The sequence below is a fragment of the Falco biarmicus genome, chromosome 5 (assembly GCF_023638135.1).
Source record: "Falco biarmicus isolate bFalBia1 chromosome 5, bFalBia1.pri, whole genome shotgun sequence".
Taxonomy (NCBI): domain Eukaryota; kingdom Metazoa; phylum Chordata; class Aves; order Falconiformes; family Falconidae; genus Falco; species Falco biarmicus.
This window is the reverse complement of record NC_079292.1, coordinates 82,133,504-82,157,248: the sequence shown is the minus strand read 5'-3', so window position 1 is coordinate 82,157,248 and position 23,745 is coordinate 82,133,504. Positions and strand designations below refer to the sequence as shown.

Genomic DNA, 23,745 nt, shown 5'->3' with positions numbered 1-23,745 from the left:
TATGTCTTCACCTCACAGGGCCATAATCACTGGCCAGACAAAAGAAAGGCCAGTGATCAAAAATGATCCTGCTCCAGTTGTAGCCTCTCAGGTCTAAGTTTTTGAGAACTTGTTCTTTCAGTCCTTGCAAAAAAACCCCAAAAACCTTTAAAGGTGCTTTTTGAGAAGGCGCAGCTGGCCAGATTTTCAAAAGTGCTCAGCTCCCAACAGCTTTCACCATTCTCAGTGGGAGCTATCAACTGTTAAGCTCTTTTGAAAGCACAGCCATATATAAAATTAAACTGAATTGAATTTAATTTATTCTCTGGCCTGCATTCCAACAGCTGTGCTTAGTGTTATACCTCAAGCTTGTGGATCAGTAAGCATTATGCCTCCCATCCCCAACCTAAATGCAGACCTTCCTAGTCTGTAGGAAGAATGTGCTCCACAACAGCTCATCTCTTAGCAGCCACCTCTGCTGAGTACCTGGGCTCCGCCAGTGCATCTGGTAGTGACTCAAGGTTTCTCTTCCTTATAAAACTGCAGCCCAACGCACTTGGCTGGCTTGGCAGTGAAATGCTTTGGCATGCTGCATGAACTCCAATTATTTTTCAGCTGAAATAGAGCATAATCCTTAGTGAGTTTCATTGCATACTGCTAAATCATCGCACTGGGCCACTCTTAAGGACTGTTTCACATTTAGCTTGAGTGCATGCAGAACAGCACTGTGTTGGTACAAAACTCCAAGAGAAAAATGGGAAACCTGGAGAAACTTGCTTGCTGTAGACTTGGGACTCTCCAGATTTTCAGGCTAGGCTTGCCAGGGTTCCTTGGTTAAGTTTCATCTGGTTGGATGGTTTTTATTTTGCTTGCCTGAAATTTCTACCTCTTATACTTTCACCAAAAGCCATCCAGGGATTTAAAGTACTCTCCTAAACTCAATATGGTCGTTTTCCCTACCAAACACTTCTGAATGCAGCTGGCTGACCTGTTTCTCATTGGAAATGGTCTTGCCATTAGGCATGACATGAAAGATGATAGCTCTCCTTGCCAACAGTCAGCAGTTTCTCACAGTCCTCGTGGCTCTCTGAAACATCAAAATGAGGAGCTGTGCTAATGCCTTGTACTCTTTTGGGCATACCTTTATGTGAATATCGGGTAGAACAGCTGGGTACCACTAACAATTTGACCACCTAAGACCTTTCTGCCTTGGAATTCTTCTAGGGTGTCACAACTGTTCTTCCACAAAACAAAATATTTAGACAAATACAAGTGACTAATCACATCAGTCCAGCTAACACTGTAGGCAATGCAGCTGCACATTCATTTGAAATGTATTTAACCACATATCCCATTGCCTTTGTTTTCCTGCGATGATTGCCCCCAAACTCAGTCATAACTGACTCTAGAGAGGGGCAGCAGGATGGTCAGAATTAGACCAGAACGAGGGTTTAACATGTGCTTCTAAGCCCATCAGAAGACCTTAAAACACCTAATAATTACACAAATATTAGCCCTAAATTACACTACCACACTGAAATTGTAACATTCTGTGAGACACAGCTTTTGAAAACAATATTTCAATGAAGTGTTTATTTGCCCACTAGCAAGAAACAAGAATCTGAATTAGACATTTAAGACAGTAATTAATAATGAGCAGATACAATCAGTGCTGTTGAAATTTGCCAGAGAATGAAATGTTCAGCTCTAACAATTCAAACCTACACAAATTGTTCTAAGACTCCTGTTTGTACTGAGTGGCCACACTAGGATCTAGTAGAAGAAACAGATTTGTCTCTTAATAGTTGGTAATGTCTTAGGGACAAAAAACCTTGGTCAAATGTTAAATACTATTGAAATGTTTGGAACTGCAGTTAGCTGTACTGGAATTGCAATGATAGCTTCATTTTTCATCAGTGTACAAGCTAGAACTGCATTTTATGATAGTTCTTTCTATTTTGTAGCCCCTATAAACTTTATGAAACAAAAAAATTTGTCCCACGCTGTTCAAAGACATGGCAAACACAGGCCAGTACCAGCCCATGTTGCAGCAACAGTGAAAATAGAATGAAGGTGAACTTCTGCCCTATAAGAATTAGGGAGTAGGAAAAGACTCAGCATATGCATTTTTAGGACTGAGATGTTTTCGCATAAACAGCTTTGATGCTTCTGTCCAATAGATTACATCAAAAAGTATGCTGAAGTTGAGAATTTGGACATTCAGAGGTTGGGAATTCCAAAATCTAGTCAGAAACTCATGACAGAAAATTCTCATCTGAAGAGTTATCGTTTTATACATCTGTAAGCTACTGGAAACAAAAATTTACTAGACCCAACATTAGAAATGCCACCTATAACTAATGGCTAAAATACAATGGGAAAGAAATATCTAGAAGAAATGCACATACCTTTCATATGAGTAGGTTGAATTTTTTTTTGTTGCTTACAACTTGTATTTGCTTGCTTGTCAATGTATACATTATGCAATACCCAGATATTATTTAGTGCTTTAATTCTGAAGACAGTTAAGTGTTACTTTTAGCTTCACTGGTTAGTTAATTTTGACTCTACACAAAAGCAAAGGAAATGGCAGAAACTCTAAACACTGCTTAGCCAAACTAATACCAAAATCTGTATTTCATATATAGAACCTCTTAGGTCCAGGGGGTGTTTTCATCTCTGCAACCAGTGATGTTTATCTTCTCTATCAACTGCACTGCTTCATATCAGAATATCCCTGCAGGTCAGTGGTTTTATATAATTTGTATTGAATTCTTACATTTTAAAGAGCAGCACGTAAGCAGTCGTCCCAAAAGGTCTGTAATTACAATCTTTCTACCAGATCCAAGAGAAACTGTAGTAAGTTTTAACACTCTTTCAGTGCTTTCTGAACGAAGACCAAGCATGTAGCTCTTTCTAAACCAGGTTCCGTAAGAGTTTATGTACATGCATAAGATTTCAGGCATGCATAACTGCTTTTAAGGCAGATATTAGTCACATAGAATGGGAAAGGATGAAGGAACACATCATGCACTCACCAATGAAAAAGTAAATCCAAGACAGAAAGGAAGTGTTTATTCCTAGTGACTATGTTAGAACCCCATTACCAAAAAATACAAAGTGTGTGAGGAGAGGTGGAGTATAACATGAGAGTCTCACAACAAAACAGCTTTTAGGCAAAGCTCTGGTTTGGCACTATTAGTCAAGACAAAATATATGTATTATTCTGCTGTTGTGACAATGCATCAGGACCTGCATCAGCAGGCAATGCTGACAAAATCAGCGAACAAGGTGGTTTTTTTATTAGTTCAGTCTTCCCCTCTGCCACACCACCTACAAGTGTTTTGGGTTTTTTCTCCCTTACAAAAAAAAAAGCTGGCACTAGGAGATGGGGTGGAGAATGTTAGAGCAGGTTTTGTTCACTTTTCACTACTGACACAGCTATAGGTTCTGAACAGTTCAATCTACATTGCTTTTGGCCTTATATTTCCTAAATGAGTATCAATTAAGTTGTGTAAGTTGTTTGTAATTACTTTTCTCCTCAAAAGCCTGTGATAGTTTTTATTCTTTCATGATATCCTTTTCTCTCCTTAGATTTTAGCCTTTCTTCTAACTCTGCACTTTAATTACACAGGCTGGTAATGCTTCAACTTGATGCAAACACATTTAGACTATCTCTTATCACATAGTACAAAACTAGGAACATACAATTCTGTAAAAATCCAAATACAGGTTTTAATTTATGCTTAAATGTACACTTTATTATTTATTCAATATTAAGCATTCTGGAAGTTAGCCAAAACAGCAATTTTCTGCTTGCTTTCATCTACAATCTGTTAAAAAATCTATCCAAATTTCTGCTTTACTTCAGTTTTCTGCTTCAGTTTTTGTCACTGTGAATCTGCTCTAGGTTTCCAATTTCGTAAGGAGAAAGCAAACCAGAAAAGTGGTCTTAAACATCTGTGATATTCCCTGGCTTGGCACTTCGGTGAAAAGGGGCCTCATTTTCATCAATAGTAATTTTATACTGGAATAAATGAACAGATGAAAACTTGGCTTTTTAATATGTGAGCCTTCTAAACCCTGAAGAACAGAATGGCAGAACCCAGCCATGCTGTGCTTATTTCTGTAACTGAACTAACCTGGAGTAGGAATAGTTATATAAAAAAGTAAATTTGTTTCTTAGATCCATTGGGAAACAAAATCTGTTAAGAACAGGACTTACCTACATTCTAAAGCTTTAGACCCTCAAAAAATTTTAAAATTATCAGATCACTTGATTTCCCACATTCTCCACATTAGCTTTCTTCAAGCAAGCTATTCCCAACTCCATAGCACCTTTAAGTCCCTTTAAAGACACAGAGCAGGGAAGATGCATGTTGAAGTTCATCAGACGTATTCAGCAGGACACTTTTTTTCACTACTGCGTAGCCTGATACTTTATCTCATTTCACCTGGATGAACCAAGTATGCACTTAAACACATGGAAAGATGAAGCACAGAGCAAAAGAAGCCATGCCACACACAGCGAACCTCAGCTGCAGGTTTGTGTGTAAAAGGAGACGGGGTGTGTGTGTATGTGTGTGTGTGTGTGCAAGAAATATGAGGATCAGAAGGAGCAAGCAACAATGATAAAGGGGCGAAAGCCCTATGGTATACCACCTGAAATACAGTGAAAAAGCAATCACAGAAATAAATTAGAGAAGACCAAATGAACATGACCTGAGTTCTAGCCCCATGTCTTTCACAGGCGGTTCTGTACACTTTTAAAAACAATGAGAAATCTCCTCTTGCCCTGCAGCGATAAAGATGTGCAATGAACTCCTTGTCCTGTGCCAGAAACGAAGGCTGTGTAGGAAGGCATGCAGAGCGTGTAGGACTCCCTCTTTGCCAGGTACACAGAGAGCTGCCTTTCTCTCTCCTTGGACTGGGTAAGCAGCTGCCCTCCTTACATCACACTGTGCTCTACATGTGGTTAATTAACAAAAGGAGTATGGAAAATCATCACATGAAGAACAGCAGAAAAGAATGAGGCACAAAGCAGCAAACAGCAGTGGCGAGAAGGCACTGTAACTCTATTGCCAAATCAACCATTTTAAAATCAGATTTTTTTCTTTAAAATTTTAATAACCATTTTCCAGTCACTTCCAGTGAAATATATTGACTTATAACCTGTTAAATATGTGATACTACCCTTGTGGCACAACACTGTGTGGGTTTACTGAAGTACAGCTTCCCTGCCTTAGAAAATCAATTATATCACTAAAGAGACACCAGTTTGGATGGCAGGGCTGTTAATCTGCCTTTAGTAAACCCGTATTACATTTTGTCCCATTCCTCAAGTACTTCTAGTAAAGCTCCAATTACATTTTCTTTCAAAAGGTACTTGTTGTGGTCAAACCAATCTGTCTGCACTGGCCTGGATCATTTCTGTCCTGCATTTCACAGATTTGCACAACAGCTGCAGTTGGAAGGGACCTCTGGATAGCATCTTAGTTCAATACTTTATGCTTATAGGTATTATATATATTCTTATAATACCAATGCTTGAATCGGGGTCGGTAAGAGCAGGTTTCTCAGGCCTTTGTCCAGTTAGGCTTTAATTATCTCTAGGGCTGGAGACTCCACAAACTATCTCAGCACCTTGTTCCTGTTTGACCGCTGACAGTTAAGAGAGTTTTTATTACATTTAAATTGGAACTTCCTGTACTTCAGTTGGTGCCCGCTACCTCTTGTCCTTCTACTGGACATCCATGATAGGAGCCCAGTTCCATCATCTTTAATCCCTCCCATTCAGGTAGTTGAACACATTGATAAGATCCTACTGAGCCTTCTCTTCCTGAGGTTCAACAATTTCAGCTCTCAGCCTTTCAATGCTCCAATACTTTAATCAACTTAGTGACTCTTCACTGCACTCACTGCAGCATGCACATGTTTCTCTTGTACATGGAGGTGCAGAATTGGGAACAGCACTCCAGTATTCCTGTGCACCAGGAATGAAGAGAGAGGAAGGATGCCCTGTCTCTATCTGCTGGCAGCACACTTTGTAACACATCCTAGGAGGCTGTGAGCCTTTGCTGCAAGGGCATGTTGCTGGCTCGTGTTCCACTTGTTCACCAGAGCACCCAAATCCTTTTTTAGCAAAGCTGTTTTCCAGTCAGTCATCCCCTAGCCTGCACTGGCACAAATCTAAATACAGATTATACAGCTGATATCCTCCCATTCCTTTTTTCTAATTAGATTCCTGCCTTTGTCTCTTGTGCTAAAATCATTATCATCCTATAGAAAAAGTATTATCTTTGGCAACTAAAATCTTTTTTACTGCATAGATGTATTAGTTAGTTTGGAGGGAGTGGCATGGGGTGGTGTTATCATTACATTTAAAGACTTTTCAAGTATTTTTAACTTCCTTTTTAAAAGCCTAATTAAGAATTCCTTTTTACAACTTTTTATTTCAACTTTACAGCTACAAAAAATCTTTCTTAATTACTGTGTGCTGTCTTCTGATATCTGATGTGTTTTTTGAAGTGATTAGGGCTAATTATGTCTGGAGTACTTTCCTATTTATTTTTTTTATGCATGCTTTGGATGCAAAGTCACAATAACTTTTAAAACTTTGAAATATTAAGCTTCTTCCATGTTCAACTTCCAAAGCTCTTCAATCCAACATACTTCACTGACACCTTTCTTTTCTCAAAGATTACCTTAGTGCACTAAAAAACTTTATTTACAGACTATTTTTTATTTATGGGATAAGGCATATTTGCTGGCAGTATAGTTTGAAAAATAGCAGACCATTTCAAGAAATCTGAAACAGTCTTTTATCTAGAGTTTTGCTGGTTTGCTTTATAATGCCTGGTGATATGACTCACAAGGATGTAAGGACACTTCCACAAACATAGTCCACTTTGCTTTGTATGTACCAGTTAGTTGACAATGGAACCAGTGAAACGAAAAATTAAATCAATATTTTTGTTAAGTGTTTATAGAAAGAAGAGTTCTTTGAAACTCTTGTTTGCTTTATCTGCAAATTAAGAACATTCATTCCCCATGTCTCTATTTGATAGTCTTTCCCCTTTAAATAATGCCCCAGAAGATCACATTAATTTTAATTTTCTTGTTATTCAGCATCAGTTTTGTCAAGACAGTCTTTTCCATATAAAGGATGGTTTGCATAGTGTTTGGAAGATATCCATTAGACAAGCATAACTAAACACAATAAGCTATTTAAAATAATAATTTACAGTAAATAAAAGCACAGGTTTTCTGTGTTAGCAGTCATGTGGAAGGATGCGTAAGGTAGTACCTTATGATTGTCCCAAATCCACTGTCCCAAAAGGCCTTGTAAAATCTCCCTGTTGATCTACCTAAATATAAGTTGCATACACAAGGACAACAAGCAAAATAACAGTAATGAGTATTTGCTTCACAACAAATTCAAGTAGCAAAAGGCTCTTTACTTACACAGTGTGTTTGGGAACATCTCAAACCTGAAATTTCAACAATATATTGCATTATGAATCAGAGAAACTGGATTAAATTCTTCCTCAGAGTTTCATTAGATCACTGGCCTTGGTAAAATTACACCTAAAAGCATTAAGAGCCAGTTAACTGAGCCCTTCTAGGGAACTTACGGATAGGCTGGATTTCCTCTATGAGAATTTTAGGATAATTTTACCATTATCACCATACTTAGCTTTAGAGAAGGCAAGGGACGTGCTAGGCCCCCCCTGTACATAGCCCACAGCTAGTCTGCAGGCTGCAGAGGAATCAAACTAGATCCTACCAGAAATGAAAGCAGTCACAGGACTGCCTAACCCACGCCACCCAGGAGCACTCGGTTCTTTCTCTTGATTTAAAACCAACAGCTCACAGTGAAAGATCTTGCCTCTTTTGTGAAGATTCTCTACTTTTGATTTTAGGTTGTGTTAACATTCAGTTAATGAGAGCTGACAACTGAGTCTGCATATTTCAACTTTAAAGTGTAAGCTTTCAGCGAGCTGTCTCTGAACTGAGAACTGGTAGTCAGTGATTCCCCGGTAATTAAAGATGGGATGTCTTCCTCCTTCACCACATAGCCACTGCACCTTGCTGTACTGTGGGTAAAGGCACTAAGGTAAAACAGACAAAAAATATAGGTAGTGGTGTGAAACTACAAAATGCAAAATAAGGAAGGACAAATAAAGACGTATCTTTGGAGGTGGAGTAAAAGAGAAGAATCTGGGAAAGGAGGGGAATAAAACTAGAAGATACCATGACAGCAGCTGCAGAAAACAGGAATTGCTAGGAAGGAAGGAAGGAAAGGCTGAAACCAAGCAGTGTGGAAGTGACAGTAGAGGAGGAAAGAGATGTAATGCATGGGCCAGAATTCCAGGGGAGAGTCACCTGACTAAAGGATGTTTTTTGTAATGCATTTGGCAGGAAGACAGAACTGAAACTGTATTATTGATACAGCGTTTGTAAACAAAGCAGTCTGAGATATTAAATATTTTCAAATATTACACTAGGTTAATTTTTAAATATCTATTTGAAATGTGAGAGACAAATATCAACACTTTCAAAATGGTATTTAAGTTGTTTCAAGGAATGAGGTCCAAACTATTTTCCAGGCAATTAATGTCAGTAAGAAAATCAAGCACAGAACACGAAAATCAGATCCAAAAGAAGCAGAACACAGTGTAGCACTTGGTCTGCTGTTATCTGTGCTTTCTCTAAGCCACTGTACTTTGTTATGCAAGAAAGGATGGCAACTGGTGTCTATGGGTTAGGGAAGGTTTTCAAAGAACCATCCAATTTTAAAGCCACCAGGATGATCTTCACTGTTGTTTAGGAAAGAGGGCTTTGTAGGGGAAGGGATTACACAGACTGCCATGCCAGAAAACTGCCCATTTTAAACATCAGACTGATTTTAATCACAGGATTTTAGCTAAATTTGGCAATAGGGCTAAGGATAGAAATAAATTTTAAAACTGTTATTGTACTCTGACATTAAACAGTTGTAAAAGCTTTGTAGCATCCTACTTGATTTTCAGGTTTGAATTCATGGAACTTTAAGAAAGAAGAAAACCACGTGGAGGGTTGAATTTTGAATAATTATAGTTACCTACAAAGCAATAGGTAAAGGCACATACATACCACTCCATAATCTTTCAGTGCACTCCTTAACAGAAGAGAAGATTCACTAGAGGTTTCTATTCAATGTTTAAAAAGGTAATAGTCCACCTTTATTTATATCATTAGCTATGCGCCAGTCTCTGAGGCTAGAGTTGAAGTATGCCATTAGAAGCTGTAGTAGTCTATGCATGCAAGCAAGCTTTACATTCTAAATACGTGAACAATAGATATTGAAAGAAGCAGTGAATCTGGCATTGTGTATTAGTCACTAAAAGCCTACTCTCACTAAATTCAGTTGTACAATACCCAGATAATATCAACAGGAGAAAAACTTGACTTGACTAACCTGGTAAGAAATCAACTTTATCTATTACGTGAAATACCATGGTGTGAAGGAGCTTTCAAACATAATGCCATCTTATCCCTAAATTAAGTGTATCATGAAAATCAGCAGAGCAGCAGAGAGCGGTTTTTCAATTAAACATGGTAATAGCTGCAGAAGTTGAGCAGTTCAACCTGACTTCTTCAGCTCTTTAAGCTTGGAGTATGTGGAATTTCAATCTTCATGGGATGGATGCCCAAAGGAATATAATGTAAATGCAGTTTGTTTCTTTAGATTTGCAGACAGCATTGCAGTATGCATCAAATAAAAAATTCTTGGCAACTAGCTTTACTGACTGTTGTTTCCACAGCCAATTTGTGTAAATTTTGTCCCAAATCTGGGCTTCTGTTTTGACCTTGGAGATTAATAGAATGAAATTTGCCCTATAAATATGCTCAACAGAAGGTAAAAAAATATACTCCAAGATACAGGAGTTTGTCACCAGCACACAAGAAAGGGAAAACACTCTCGTTTTTCTTAAGTTTAAGTATCTGCATTACATTAAAACCCAGAAGACTTTGGGAAATTTATTCTTCAACTTGAGATTTTACTGTAACCCTCGAACCTGTTATTACACTCTTTGACTGGGTACAAAGTGATAGTAAGTAATCTGCAGTAACTGCAGACTTAAGGACTAATACCTTATTATCGGGCAGAACTCCTATTAATTTCAAGTACTGATGAATAGGACCTGCAGGAATGAGTCTTCCCATTCAGTTTAATAGCAAAGAGACCTGCATCATCTTTAATGTCATCAATAAGAAGCTTAGACCTCAATTTAAAAAAAGCATTTAATTGTATCTGTGTTCAGGATGCGAAGGCATGTGCTTAACTTTAATCATACACTTAAGTCTCGGTTATATGATTAAACAATGCAAGCTGTAGTACTGCCCTAGAAAGAATGCTTCCTTGAGCCAAAATCTAAATAAGTAACACAAATAAGACCAACAAACAGCAGCCCTGCTTTCTCTTGTTTCTGGGTTCAAAGCTTTCTTCTGAAAAAGACCATCAATTTTTATTTTGGCAGAAAGAGCATCACAAGCGTAAGATACCTTTTTCTTAAAATCCTGGCTCTTATTTGCACTGTTCATCCTCCAACAGCTGCACAAAAAAGCATCCGGTATTCCTAGATAAGCACCATTTTGATGTCTAGACAGAAAAATGTTGATTTATTCCTTTAAAAAAGATAAGGAGTGATTTTGTTTACCTGTAACTTTGCAAAAGTGGAATGGAAGCTGGAGGAGCAGGCTGATGTTGTTGCAAGGCTGATTTCTGTCACCTCTGGAAGGATGCTGAGATCAGGGAAGGGCCCTGACAACCACAGAAAGAACGGTTTTGTATCCATCTTCACAAAAAGGACAAAAGGATAATCAAGGCGTCAGCCCCGCTTTGGTCTCTTGGAAACGCATTTCTGAGCACATGAAGTAGGTGACTGCCAACAGTCATTAGGGATTTACCAAAGGTGAATAATGCCACAGAATCTGATGGCTTTCTGTGAGAAAATAACTAGACTTGTGGAAGAGAGGAGATTTGTCAGTGCCATTTGCCTTGACTTCAGCAAAATACAAGTTCAAAGGACTGGTTCAGAGGGTATTATCTAATGAGTGATACTCTACCTGGAGATGTGTAACAGCTGGAGTACTGCTGGGGTCTATGCTAGGACCACCCTTTTTAATGCCTTTAAGGAAGGATCTGGAGGAGGAGAGCTCATCAGGTTTGCAGATGACATCAGACTGGGGAGAGATCAGTTAATATGCTCAAGTACACGGCTGCCAATCAGAGGTGCCTAGACAGGCTGAAGGAACATGTCTATACAAACCTCATCAACTTCAACAAGGAGACATGTGAAGACTTGTCTTTGAAACGGAAAACTCCTCGCAGTAGTACAGACTACAGAAAAGGCCCTTTGGTGTCTGCACAGACAGCAAGCCGAACATAAGCCAGGAGTGTGCCCTGGTACCAAAGGCCAACAGCACCCTGGGCTGTATTAACCAGTGGATCCAGGGAAATTATTACCATTGCTTCTCAGCACTCATTGGCCTGCCTCTGAGACACTGTGCCCAGTTGAGGGCCCTCCAGTAGAAAAAATAAATCACTCAACTCATGGGAGTCCAGCACAGGGCCCTGGAGCACTTGTGCAGTGAAGAGAGGCTGAGGAACAAGGCTTGCTTAGCTTGATTAAGGAGGTCATCAAGAAGACAGAGCCAGGCTGTTCACAGTGGTGCATGCTGTGAGGATGAGAGACAACTGGCATAAGTTGAAACAAGAGATGTTCAGGCTGGAGGTGATGAGAAGCTTTTACACCACGAGGAAAGTCAGGCAGTGTCCAGAAAGGTTTTACCATTTCCATCCTTGGAGGTTTTTAAGACCCGACTGGAAAATACAGTGAGCAACATGGTTTGGTATCATAGCTGACAGTCTTTTGGGTGGGAGTTTGGACTAGAGAAAATCCTGAGGAGCTTTCCAACTTGAATTATTCTATGGTAGTGTATTTCTAAGCATTTTCTCTCTTCATATCAAGAGTATTGGAAGACCTACCTCCTCCTGAAGGCTGACTGGAATAGAATGCTAAATATTGGAGCACAGAACCGTGGCTAAACATTGGGTTCATTTATTTGATACAAATGAGAAAATCCCACCTATTTTCAGAGACGGGGAGCAAGTGGGACACTTTTAGCTGCATTTTTTACACAACTCAAAGGTAACCGAACTCCAAGACAACAGTAGAGATGCAGTTTGAAAACACATCGTACACCATATAGTGAAAGAACCCATACATCTAAATAAGAACACACTGAAAGACCAAGTCAACATATCTTTTTGATACAAATACTGCTTGTGAATACTCTGGTATAAAAACTGTACAACCCAGAACTCAAATATTAAAATAATCAGAATTATAACATTTACCCTTCAAATGTGACTTGATCCAATTAGCCAAACAAATATTGGTACAAAGAGAATGAGATTTCTCTCTAAGATTGTAATCATAAGTGTCCTCATTCTTCTTCACTCATTCCCCATATTTTCATTTTCAAGTTAGTGATACAAGAAATAAGTTGAAAAGAAAAAAAAATATCATTTATTATGTATTACTTTTACTATCCCATATGCTTGGAAAATTATTCATTAAAGTAAAACAACGAAAGAGGCTGGAAAGACATGGGCCAATTTAAGACAGTGGATCAAAAGTGATGCTTTTATCACATTAATAATAAGGTCCAATAAATGCTAAAAAAATATTTTATCAGCATTAGTTCTTTAGGAACTCTGGGTTTACTCACAGTTCTACAGTTCTGATTAATCAAATTTTGACCAACTATCTTGGTTTCTTCTACAGACTTACAGCTAATATATAAAAAAGGTGTATTTTTTCTTTAGTTAATTTTATCAAAGACTTGCTTAATAAAGAGGTGGACTCTAACACCTACAGTGTTTCTTAGGCCCTGTGGGAAATTTGCTTATGCAAAACTGGGTAAGGAACCAACTAGTAGCAAGAATTACTATTTCATGTTTCAAAATGTTGAAATTTTTTAAAATATACAGTATTCATCAGCAATGTACAATTCTACTTTATATTTGCCTGTATCATCCTTTCATCAGAGACCTTCCTCTTCAAACCAGCTTGCTTTAATTTGGTTTTTAACCAAAACAATGCTTTGCAAATAAATATTTCTTTTGTTTCAATTACCAGCTGAATTAACAATTTAAATAACTTATTCTGCCACTTTCATATTTAAAATGAATTAAAGGCAAGATAGAATGCCAGATTCTATTATTCCCAGGGTTTGCTCCAAGGAAGGACATGAGCCAGGAGACAAGCTCTTTTTTTCTATAAAGAAAATTTTCCTTGAGAAATATGTAGAATGAGTTACTCTGTTTCCTGCCAAATAGGAAAGATAAGAATATATATGATGTTGCATCATGTTTGACAGATCAGCTGGACATTTAATGAAAGGGAGTCAGGGCCTGATCCATCTCTCCCAGAAATGACTGGAAGGCTTTCTTTCCATCAACTCCAGTGAGAGTTGGATCTAACCCCATCTGCATGTTTTTGGGCACAAGACCAATTTTCATTTCCTGATCTGTGCGTATTTCTATTGAGAACATTACTATTACACAGAGGGAGGAACAACTTATCAGAAGATTACAAATATCCAACACCCTTTTTAGCTAACATTCTGCAGATACAGTAACTTTACCCTGTTGGTTAAATATTTCTATCCACATCTTCAATATTGTATTAATAAGATTATTAATATTAAATAAGAACAACAAAAATTATGGATTGTTTTTTTACAAAAATTGCATCTGTCATATTTGCATGAATGTATTATCAGACACATGCATTCAGGCAGACATACATAAGCCTTCATGCCTGCTGCAAAGACAGAGCCTTTTCACATGAATCAAGAATCTGTATATTGTGCAAGCCTTTAGTTGTGTGACTGCAAAGATTCAGATAGTGCTGCTGATCATAAGCCAGTTCACTGCAGGTTTCCAGGATGAGTCCCTTAGATTTTTTTAAAAAATTTAAAAAAAATCCCTTGTCATTTTTTTAAATTAATGTCATAATTCATAAAGACTGTTTGTTTATGCATTTACTACTTAACCTGAGGCATTTCCTGTAAATGTTTCAACTCCTTTAGCTTTAAATTAATTCTCTTCCGAAATAGTAGAACCTTCAGGTGTTATTGTATGACTAACTTCACACCAATCTTTTTTGAAGTTCTCTGAGCCCTCTTAGTTCCTTTCCCATTTTCAAAATAACCAATAAAATATTTATTAAAACAGCCTGAACCACGCAGGGTGGTGTAGGCTGAAATTTTGTTCTTTGCTGATTACAGTAGCGCAACTACCATAAGTAGTATTTGCATGAAGGCATATTCTATAACAGAAACCCCACTGGACAAGAAATACATTAGATCTGTAATACTTTCTATTGCCAGTCTCATCAAGATGATTTGGAATTTGTTGCCTGGGTAAAGTGACTCATATGTTTACTGGCCCTGACAGGTGTTGGGCATCTTCCATACTCATTAAAGTTAATGACTTCAACAGTAGACAGGGAAAAGTGCATGTTGAAGTAGGTTTCCTCTTAACGGGTATTCCCAAGTTATCATTTAAAGGAGTATGTAAGCAGTGTTGATTTTCTTCTGCAATCACAAAACCAGCCCATAACTAAACCCCTATCCGTTCGTTGCAAAAATAAGCCAATTAGCTTCACAGGGACTCCTTGTTGAAATAAGGCAAGGAAAAAACCAGCACTGTACACAAAGCTTTTCACATAAAAGCTCAGTTTCTTGCCATAAAACTAGTCACATCCTCACCGGAACAGAGGAATTAACATACTGGAAAGGAGCCAGTAATTTTATAGAAATATATGCCTTTATGTAAGCTCTAAATCAGTATTCTCACAATAGCCACAGCTCTGGCATCATTTCTATCCCAACAAGCCACAGCTGCTGAACTGGAGACTTTAGACTTCATTTTAGGTAAGTAATGAAAAGTTTTAGGCAGCGGTGCCAGAGCCTGTCCTTTGATATCTGCACAACACACTACAGTTGTTGACCAGTTACACACAAAAGATATGCCTTTAAATTACACTAGTTAGCTAAAAATATTCAGGCAAGAACTTCACAGAGACTTACGCCATGACATTAGACTGTCAACCAAGGTATGATGAGACTGAGACCTCACAGGCATCTGTGTATTCATACAAAACCAAGAAATTAAGAGGACTGAATCTTTGACTACAGAGAGACCTCTACTTTGATGCCTGTCCAGACACTAGATCTGCACTATTAAAACAACAAAGTCCTGTACCTTGGCTTCCACCCAACAAGACAGAAGTACTGAGCCAGAGACCTCACAGAAACCTGTGCCTTAATATTAACCTGCCATGCAAAAGCTCCTGAGCTAATAGTCTTGCAATGAGTGTAACATAAAGCCATCTGAAGGAGGAAAAAGAAAACATTAAAACCTCTAAAAAATAGGCAGATGAACTATTGCAGTCTTAAATACTCTTCACTTTTAATGTCTAACTTTCAGGATCTTCCAAAGCAAAATGTAACTACATTTCCACAGCTACGTTGAAGAGAACAGTTCATTTAAAGAACTGGCCTTTTTCCTCTTCAGTAGGTCTCACAGAAACGTTTCTTGCCCTTATAATATCATAAGACATTGAGGTACAAACCACTGAGCAACACATCTTCCAAACCCCGACAAATGTGCTGTTTGCTGGAAAGAATTTGAGGTAGATCAAAAAAGTGATTGCAACATATTTAGTAAGCAAAACGTTGACTGATGGAAAACTGCTTTGAAGTTTGGAATATATTTCAGTAATTTGGGGAGACGTGGTAGTTAGTAAGTTGCAGGATGAATGCATTCATTAGAATTTTACCTTAATCAATCCAAATGAAAAATTCTGACATATGAATAGCTGTTTGCTCCCTATCAGTAACTGTTTGATGGCAAATATCACAGTACTTTAATTTTTAATGAAGTTTAGAAAAGAGATTGAGATGACTCTGAGATTCCAGAAAATACTTCAATGACATAATGAACTAAAATATATATTTTTTTAAATTGGTTCAGAATTAAATATTACTAAAAATCAGGAGGTTTGGAGTTCAAAATGCCTACATCAATTTCTAGAATAGGATTTTGTCTCCTTTAAGGACATTGGAGAAAATCTGCATACAGATGCTGCAAAAATTTGCCGTAAATATTTTCTTTCAGAGTGCTATTTTTCCATCCATATTGGCACAAAAAGTAACTGGAGAAAAAGTATTCCAGGAAAGCCTTTCCCTTCCTGATGTCTGAAAGGAGACCTTCCCGTTTTTGTAGTGCTGGATCTTTACATTGTTATTAGTTTCCTACACTCTTAACACTTTCATTGCTTTCTTTTACCTTAAATTAATTTCTGTTTCAATGCTGTGATTTCTGTGTCTCATTTAAGCAAGATAATTATCTAACTCTGCCTCATGACTACAAAAGTCAAATATTCTACAGCACCAATTGCTGACTTGTTTCCAGATTTCACTTACTTTAAGTCAGAACAAGCTGAACAGCAGCAGCTGCTTTATCCATCCTTTACAGTCTTTGATCCTCACTTGAAAGGCCTGTTTAACGTGTAAGGGAAGACCTCTCCATACTGCTGTGTGAGACCCCCTGCTCATATTGGGCAAGATCCAAAGCCTATTAAAGTAATTGAGAATCTTCCCGTTGTCTTCTGTGGAGTTTGGTTGGGCTCAACAGGTGAAATGCAGCCTCACCGAGAGCGAAAGATTCACTGGAAACGGTTCACAATCTTGACAGTGATCAGCAGAACAAAAGGGATAATTAAGTTCTTTAATAAGCTGCAGAGCTAAATTTGTTGGACTAAACCTGAAATATGGAGTATTCTCCACTTCATATACTCAATGATTAAACAAATTAAACTCTTTCCTTTTACCTGGAAACTGGGCATGGTTTTGGAACGCTTTGGCTTTGCTTGCGCATGTGGCATGCAGGGAATAAGCAACAGTTAACCAGGCCTAATGGATCAGGTCTACAGGGACTTATGAGTGCTTAGGAAATAGACCTCAATCAATTTTACAAGAGGAGACTGAGAAAAAAATGTTTACTCTTAGGTTTGAAATAGCCATAGGAAGCCTAAACACACGTCAATGTAAAAATGATATACCAATTATTATTTTTCCATTTATACTGGAAATGCTATCAAAACTTCACAACTGTAACTGTGACATGATTAAAGATGCCAATGGTACCTATGCAAATGAAACCCCTATAGTAAAAGCTCTTTTCTTTATTGTACACAAAGTTCTGAAATTCTAGGTCATTGCTATAAGAATTCCTGTGGTGATTATTGTCCTAATCATTCATCACTCTACAGATTAGATCCTGAACCACCCATCAACCATATTCCTATGCTAATTGCTTTACTTTGCAGAGCTAACAAAGTAATGACCTCAAAGCCGCTCAATGGCACTGCAGGACTGCATAACACCAGACCTCTAGCAAGCAACTTACAAGACTGATTAAAAGCACCAAAAAGTACCTTTTGCAAACTATCCATCAGAGACAGACAGAAAGATAATCACAATATGACAAAACACAAATCCAATGTAAGTGAAAAGACTAAGTTGCATCTTACTGTATTTGAATTTTCTGTGGTGATGGTTTTATTTTTCAGCTTTTTCTGCAGCAGTTTGGTTTCATACTCTGGTCTGGCATGCTCCTGAAAAAGAAGAAAAAACAAACAAACAAACAAAAAACCAAAAAACATTAAGTGTGTGATTATGATTAAGAGCAAAGAAAAAAAAAAAAAGTAATTTCTGTCACTTATGCATGATCCAGATCATAAAAATGATTCGGCACCAAAGCACCTTTCAGACTAGGGTGATCACTGCCTAGATGTATGGGATGCAGGGGAGGAGCATTTAGGGCTAGAATCTTAGGGGAGGAACCAAAGGTGGGGAAGGGAGGGATCTAGGTCACTTGGAATCTAGGTCACTTGGAGAGAAACAACTGTGGAGAAATAGAGGAATAAGGGGATAATAAGGGCTGGTCCCATGTAAATAGTTAGCTGGTCTGTATGGGGGTCTGACCACCAGCACCTGGAGCAAGTGCAGGTGTGCCACTTGTGTCACGTACTTGTGAGTATGTGAGCACTAGTGGAGATCAAGCTGAAGTAGCTGGCAAGTAGATGAAGTGCCTGGGACCCAGGGAGGTGTGAGTCTCTAAGGGTAAGACCATGTTGGAACTGGCTATCAGAGGGACCAGGGGAGTCCCAGCCAACTGCCAGAGACCACAGGGTCTGTAGGTCTCTAGGAGTGTGACCCAGTGCAGTGTGTGTGTGTGCGTGCATCTTCAAGGCCAAAAGCAGGGTGCTTCAGCTGCCAGGGAGGCCCCAGCCAGCTCTGGGTGAGTAGTATGTACGTGTGAGTGAGCAAATGGAGAGGGGCTGTAGTGTTGCAGGCTTGTATCTCTCTGGGTGCCAGCAACTGAGAGACTGGGGGCCAGGGGCAGCTACTGGGCAGACCAAGTGAGCCCAACTGCTGGGAGGACCCACACTGTACATATGTGCATATGTCCATCCAGCTCAGCCAGGGAGAGGAGCAGGATAAGTGCTGCCAGTGTTTGTGTGCCTGCTGCATGTCTGTCTGTGTGATCTGTGTGGCTGGCCATGTATATACACACATATGTGGGGTCTGTGTGTGCTCTGTGCACCTGTGACTACCGGGAATACATGCTTAGCCTCATTTCAGGTTGGACCTAGGGTCATGGAGCTGTGGCTGTCACCTCTCGTGGGCTATTGGATCTGGCCCAGTTTCCCCTATCAATAACCTTTTAATGTTTCCTTGCAAATTGTATTTTTCTTTTCCAAATTAGAGAATAAATTAAGCATGGTGGCACAAACTTACCAGGATTTTAAAGAAAGCAGCTCATGAAAAAGACAAATGCCACATATCTCACCATTTCCACCATGTTCTGAATTCATTCAGACCCTGGAATTTGGATTTGATACCTCCCACAAAAAGGTTATTCCTAAAGCATTGGTCATACCATCCATCCTTATGACAATTAGAACATATGCCGATCAGCCCGGTCACAAAATTGACTTTCTAACACTTTTTAATGAATCTGATAGCCACAAACAGAGTAAAAACCATTTCTAAAAAAATTACGTGCATTCTGCTGCTCCCAGGGAGTCTGGTACTAACATGGGAAGCTTGAGGGAACTTTTTTACTCTAAAGCTCAAGTATGACTATGTCGCTGAAACTCTACCGCTACAACGCTATACCAAACAATTGAACCCTCCAGCATGACAACCTGTTTTACAGTTGTAATTTCATGTACTATTAAAATTAATAAAGCATGTTCTAAGGGTGCAAATATGACACTTTCTGCATCACAGAGTTCTTTTACATTACTTATGCCTCACATAAAAATCAGTGCCACAATAAGTTCAGAAATCACTGCAGCACTTCATGCCACAAGGGTCATTGTTGTTATTACTTACAATGTGCTATGAGTGTATGTGGAACTCCAAGAAATAATGAGGCAGGGATAATCTCTGTCATTACTGAAGTTGATTAGCAGCAAAAATGGTGGTGAACAGGATGGGAAAAGCGAAGACAAAGATACAGCTAAGTATTGAAAGATGTCGTGGTCAATGCATGTGTCTTGAAGTTTTGTAAGTTTTCAATAGCTTGTTGATTTGCATTAATTTGTATCATGCTTCCTTAGGTAAGGTTCAGAGGTCAGATGGACGAAACATCTTTAGACTTAAATGAAGAAAGGATGAGGGCATCAGGCATGGAAGGCTACATGAGAGGAGACAGCTTGATGAAAGTGGGGAAATGAGATAAATGAAGCTGTAAGAAACTGAGGAGATGTAATCACACCATAGGAGCACCTGCAGAGCTGAATTGGCTTACTTCCTTTTTTTCTTATTTTCTGCTAAGCAAAGCATCCTGGGACACCAGGGGCAGCTGCCAGAGGTCAAAGCAGCTTTTGAAAATTGGCTTGAAAGGAAACAGTGAGAAAATAAAATGCCAAGCAAAACATTGTACTGTAACAATTTTTTGCTATTAAGAATTTTGCTTTGAGTGCATATTCTGTTCAAATTTGGTCAAGTTATGTTTAGTTTTCCTAGTAAGACATTTCAATGTCCTTTTAACTGTCTTTCATACACCTATATCTGGATTGAAAAATTAGTTGATCTGTCCTTGCTGAATCTGCCAAGTCATCTTACCATTGACTGAGCAGACCACGGTGCCTCCTGGAGGGTGTGTATCTATATATTCTTTTCTATGAGTACATTGCATGAAACATTTCTTTACAGTACAGATTTAGAGATATTTGATCCTGATCATGTCTACATGGATGTGAAGGAACAATTCCACTCTGCTGTAAAAAGAGTGTGATTCAGAATCAATTCTTTGTCTGAAAATGGGAAGAGTTCTACACTTAGGACAATAAGCTAGAAATAGTTGTGATGACTTGAAGGCAGCCAAATGTCCATGTAGGGATAAATATGAATCCCATGATGCTGGAAGTTTGCCAGTACAGCTGCCAGACACTTATTGAAAACCATGTGAGCCAAGGTACTTTGAGGCCAAATGAGTGCTCAGAGTAGAAAACGATAATTCCCATCCCGAAAACAAAAGAGTCAAATCATGAAATTTTTACTCAGACAAAACTCATATTGACGTCAGTGGGAATTTTCCTTGAGAATGATCTCCAGGATTTGCCTCAAACATACAACATGTGTATCCACTATACATTGCAAATTAAGGCTGTATAGGTAATGATCCAATTTGATAAGAATATATAACATGAACCTCTCTCTCCTAATTTCTCTTTGATTTAGGAAGAAAGTGGTAATGGAATTTTACAAGGCATTAATGACAAACACTTCTAGATTGCTAAGAAAAAAATAGAAACTTAGAAATTATCCCAGATTAATAGACCAAAGGAGTTATCAGCAAAATATCAGACAACCTACTGCTTCATTTTTACACTTTTAAGAGAGTCACAGAAACACTGTGAATTCATTGAACAGCCTTATCCTAATATGCTGAACACGAGCAGAGCAGCAAAGCTGTACGCACTGGTAGGAAGGAAGGTTTCCACAAATGAGAAGTGGAATGGCCCAGGTGCTGCCCCAAATCGAGATGGAATCTTGGAATGAACAGAACAGAGAGTACAGCTGTTCTCTGCTGCAGGGGGGTTAATTATTACAAATCAAGGACTAAACCCCTTGGTTTCTTGTGATGATGACACAGTGGGGAGGGAAAGAAAGAAGTCTAAAGAACAGACATTCACACCAATAATCTCTTTAGACTGTCCCAGTAATCCCATGCTCATCCAAGAAAGAGTACTTTCATATCTCAGCAAGTATGAAGGGATCACTCATAGATGTTCACGATCTTTTTAGTCCAGATCACTTGCATAATAAATGCAATTTACATAAAATTAAAACAAAAACTTGAATAAGTCATCTAACATTATTACAGGTTTAGGAGTATTAAAAGACAAAAACTACTGTACGAGTACATATGAACTCAACTATCAAAGGTGTTCTAAACCAACAGAAAACTGAAGTAGTTAAAACAAAAGAACCCATAAGGTGTATTATGGAAATATATTTGCCAGATAGATAGACCTTTATTTACTCCTTTTGAGCAAGAAATGTAGTAATGCTTTGGAAGATTACCTGCATAACTAAACTTTGAAATATAGCCTCAGATTTTTAAGCACCCTTAAGCTAGGACCAAACAACCAAATGCTGCCATTGCAATGTCAAGATACCATATTTTGTGAGGTGGCATCATTTATTCTTGTTGATTATTCAATTCAAATCCAACCCATTTAAATATTCCTACATTGGTAAGTGGAATTGTGCAAAGCCCTATGTCCCTTGAAGCATGGTATTGAAAATGTTGCTTAAAACTATTTTTTCTACTGCATGATAAGCCGTTGCTGAAACAAATGAACTGACAGACACAAAGAAGAAATCCAGCTGTAAAGCTGAATACCAGCCCATTAAAATGGGGCATCACCCAGCTTGTCAGGGGTGATACTTCCAGCTTACCTTATTGCTCTAACTTTGATAAAATATTAGCTTGACTCTAGAAAATTCAAAATGTCTGTGCACGGCACAGTTATATTTTTTTTAGTTGTCCTATGGCAGTATCAAGTACTTACAGTCATGAACTAGGACCTTCATTTTAGCCACATTATAAGCATAGAACCACTTCTACATAACATGTACTTAAAGGATGGATTTTTGCCCCCTTGGGCATCTTTGTCATCTTTGGTTTTGTCTGTTAATGTGTAGCAGTGGGAACGCTTGGCTGTGGAGGCACTCTTTAGGGGAGCACGATTATGGAAATTTTTCTCTGTCAATATTTAAGATTGAGTATACTTTAAATGGATTACAAATTTGTAGCTCTCACAAAAAGAAATACAATAAACACTGCAAAATCCTTTAAATTTGATCTAAAATAGCTGTTTCACAAATCATAACATTATGGTCTCAAGATAAAAGACCTTACAAATTAACAAGGTTAGAATTCAACAGTTTCCTCCAACTAAAATAAAGTATTTTTCTTCTAAGATGAAAATGGCTGGGCCATTGAACTTGTCATTGGTCCAAGCCAACATTGCATATCATGCACCACAGTAATCCCAAGAAACTAAGAAGTTTAAAACAGACAATCACTGATGCATGAGAAAGGCAGATGTATTGTAGATTCATCCTGTTACAGCTGGTCAGAGGTCATAGATTTTAGATCTATGATTGAGTGGGCAAGTAGCTGTCAAAGTTGAATGCTAAATCAAACTTATAACATAGTACTTATATCAATCCTATGGATAGAACTACTGCAAATATCATTAATTTCCTTCTTTAGCAGAGATAAGTGAATATAAGGTAAGAACGTTTCTAGCAGGCCAGACCTCAAAGTCTCTATCAGTCTCCTCCATTTTAATAAGGATGCCTCATAAATCGACATTTTTCTGCCACACATGCAACTCTTTTCCAGATAATATTAGATAGGATTTTTGTTTATGAAATAATATTTTCTCAGCACTGGCTATTTATGATATTTCTGGGTTTTCATTTCCCTGGAGTTTACTTCTTTTCAGCCTCTGTGCATGCGGAGCCCATGGCTCACAGGCAGCCTGCCTTCCTAGGTTAAAGCAATGGGACTCTATACAACATTCTAAGGTATACTTCCTAAAACATCTTAAAGCACATATATCAGAGACAAGCTACCAAAAGCTATATAATATCCAGAATTATCTGGTTCCAGAAGGCATATATTCTGACCAACCACTGTCTTTCCAAAGCTTTGTGAACTTTTCAGGTTGAATGATGATCCAGATTAGAGCATTGACTCATCTCTAATGTGCAGAAATACAGATACTTAAGCTAATCCCAACTAAAAGATCTCTTTGACAATAAATAATTGTTCAGTCTTTATTAATTTGTTTCAGCCATACCAGTGCCTCTTTTAATTGTTTCCTATAAATGTACTAATGACTGGATTTACAGCCAGGGTTACTTGTAGCAAACACGAATGCTGAATTTGTATCAAAAGCTTTTATAATTGAGACTTGAGTTTAACGGCTTGAGTTTCATAGCAGCATAAGCCGATCTAACCCTGGATTCCCATGCTCTCAGATTCAATTGCACCTTGCACTAGCCACACGTATCCATTTCTGTCCTTGCACCGATACCAGTCCATACACAGCT

At 38.3% G+C, this 23,745-nt stretch overlaps 1 protein-coding gene across 2 annotated transcripts in view; it reads right to left on the bottom strand.

Annotated features, from left to right (window-relative positions):
- Window positions 1-23,745, bottom strand: part of ANO2 (anoctamin 2) — a 191,750-nt gene that overhangs the window by 80,448 nt on the left and 87,557 nt on the right. For both annotated transcript variants that reach the window (XM_056342011.1, XM_056342012.1), the window contains one exon: window positions 17,634-17,717. In XM_056342011.1, coding sequence (XP_056197986.1) covers window positions 17,634-17,717 — 84 coding nt within the window. The remainder of the gene's footprint in view (window positions 1-17,633; window positions 17,718-23,745) is intronic.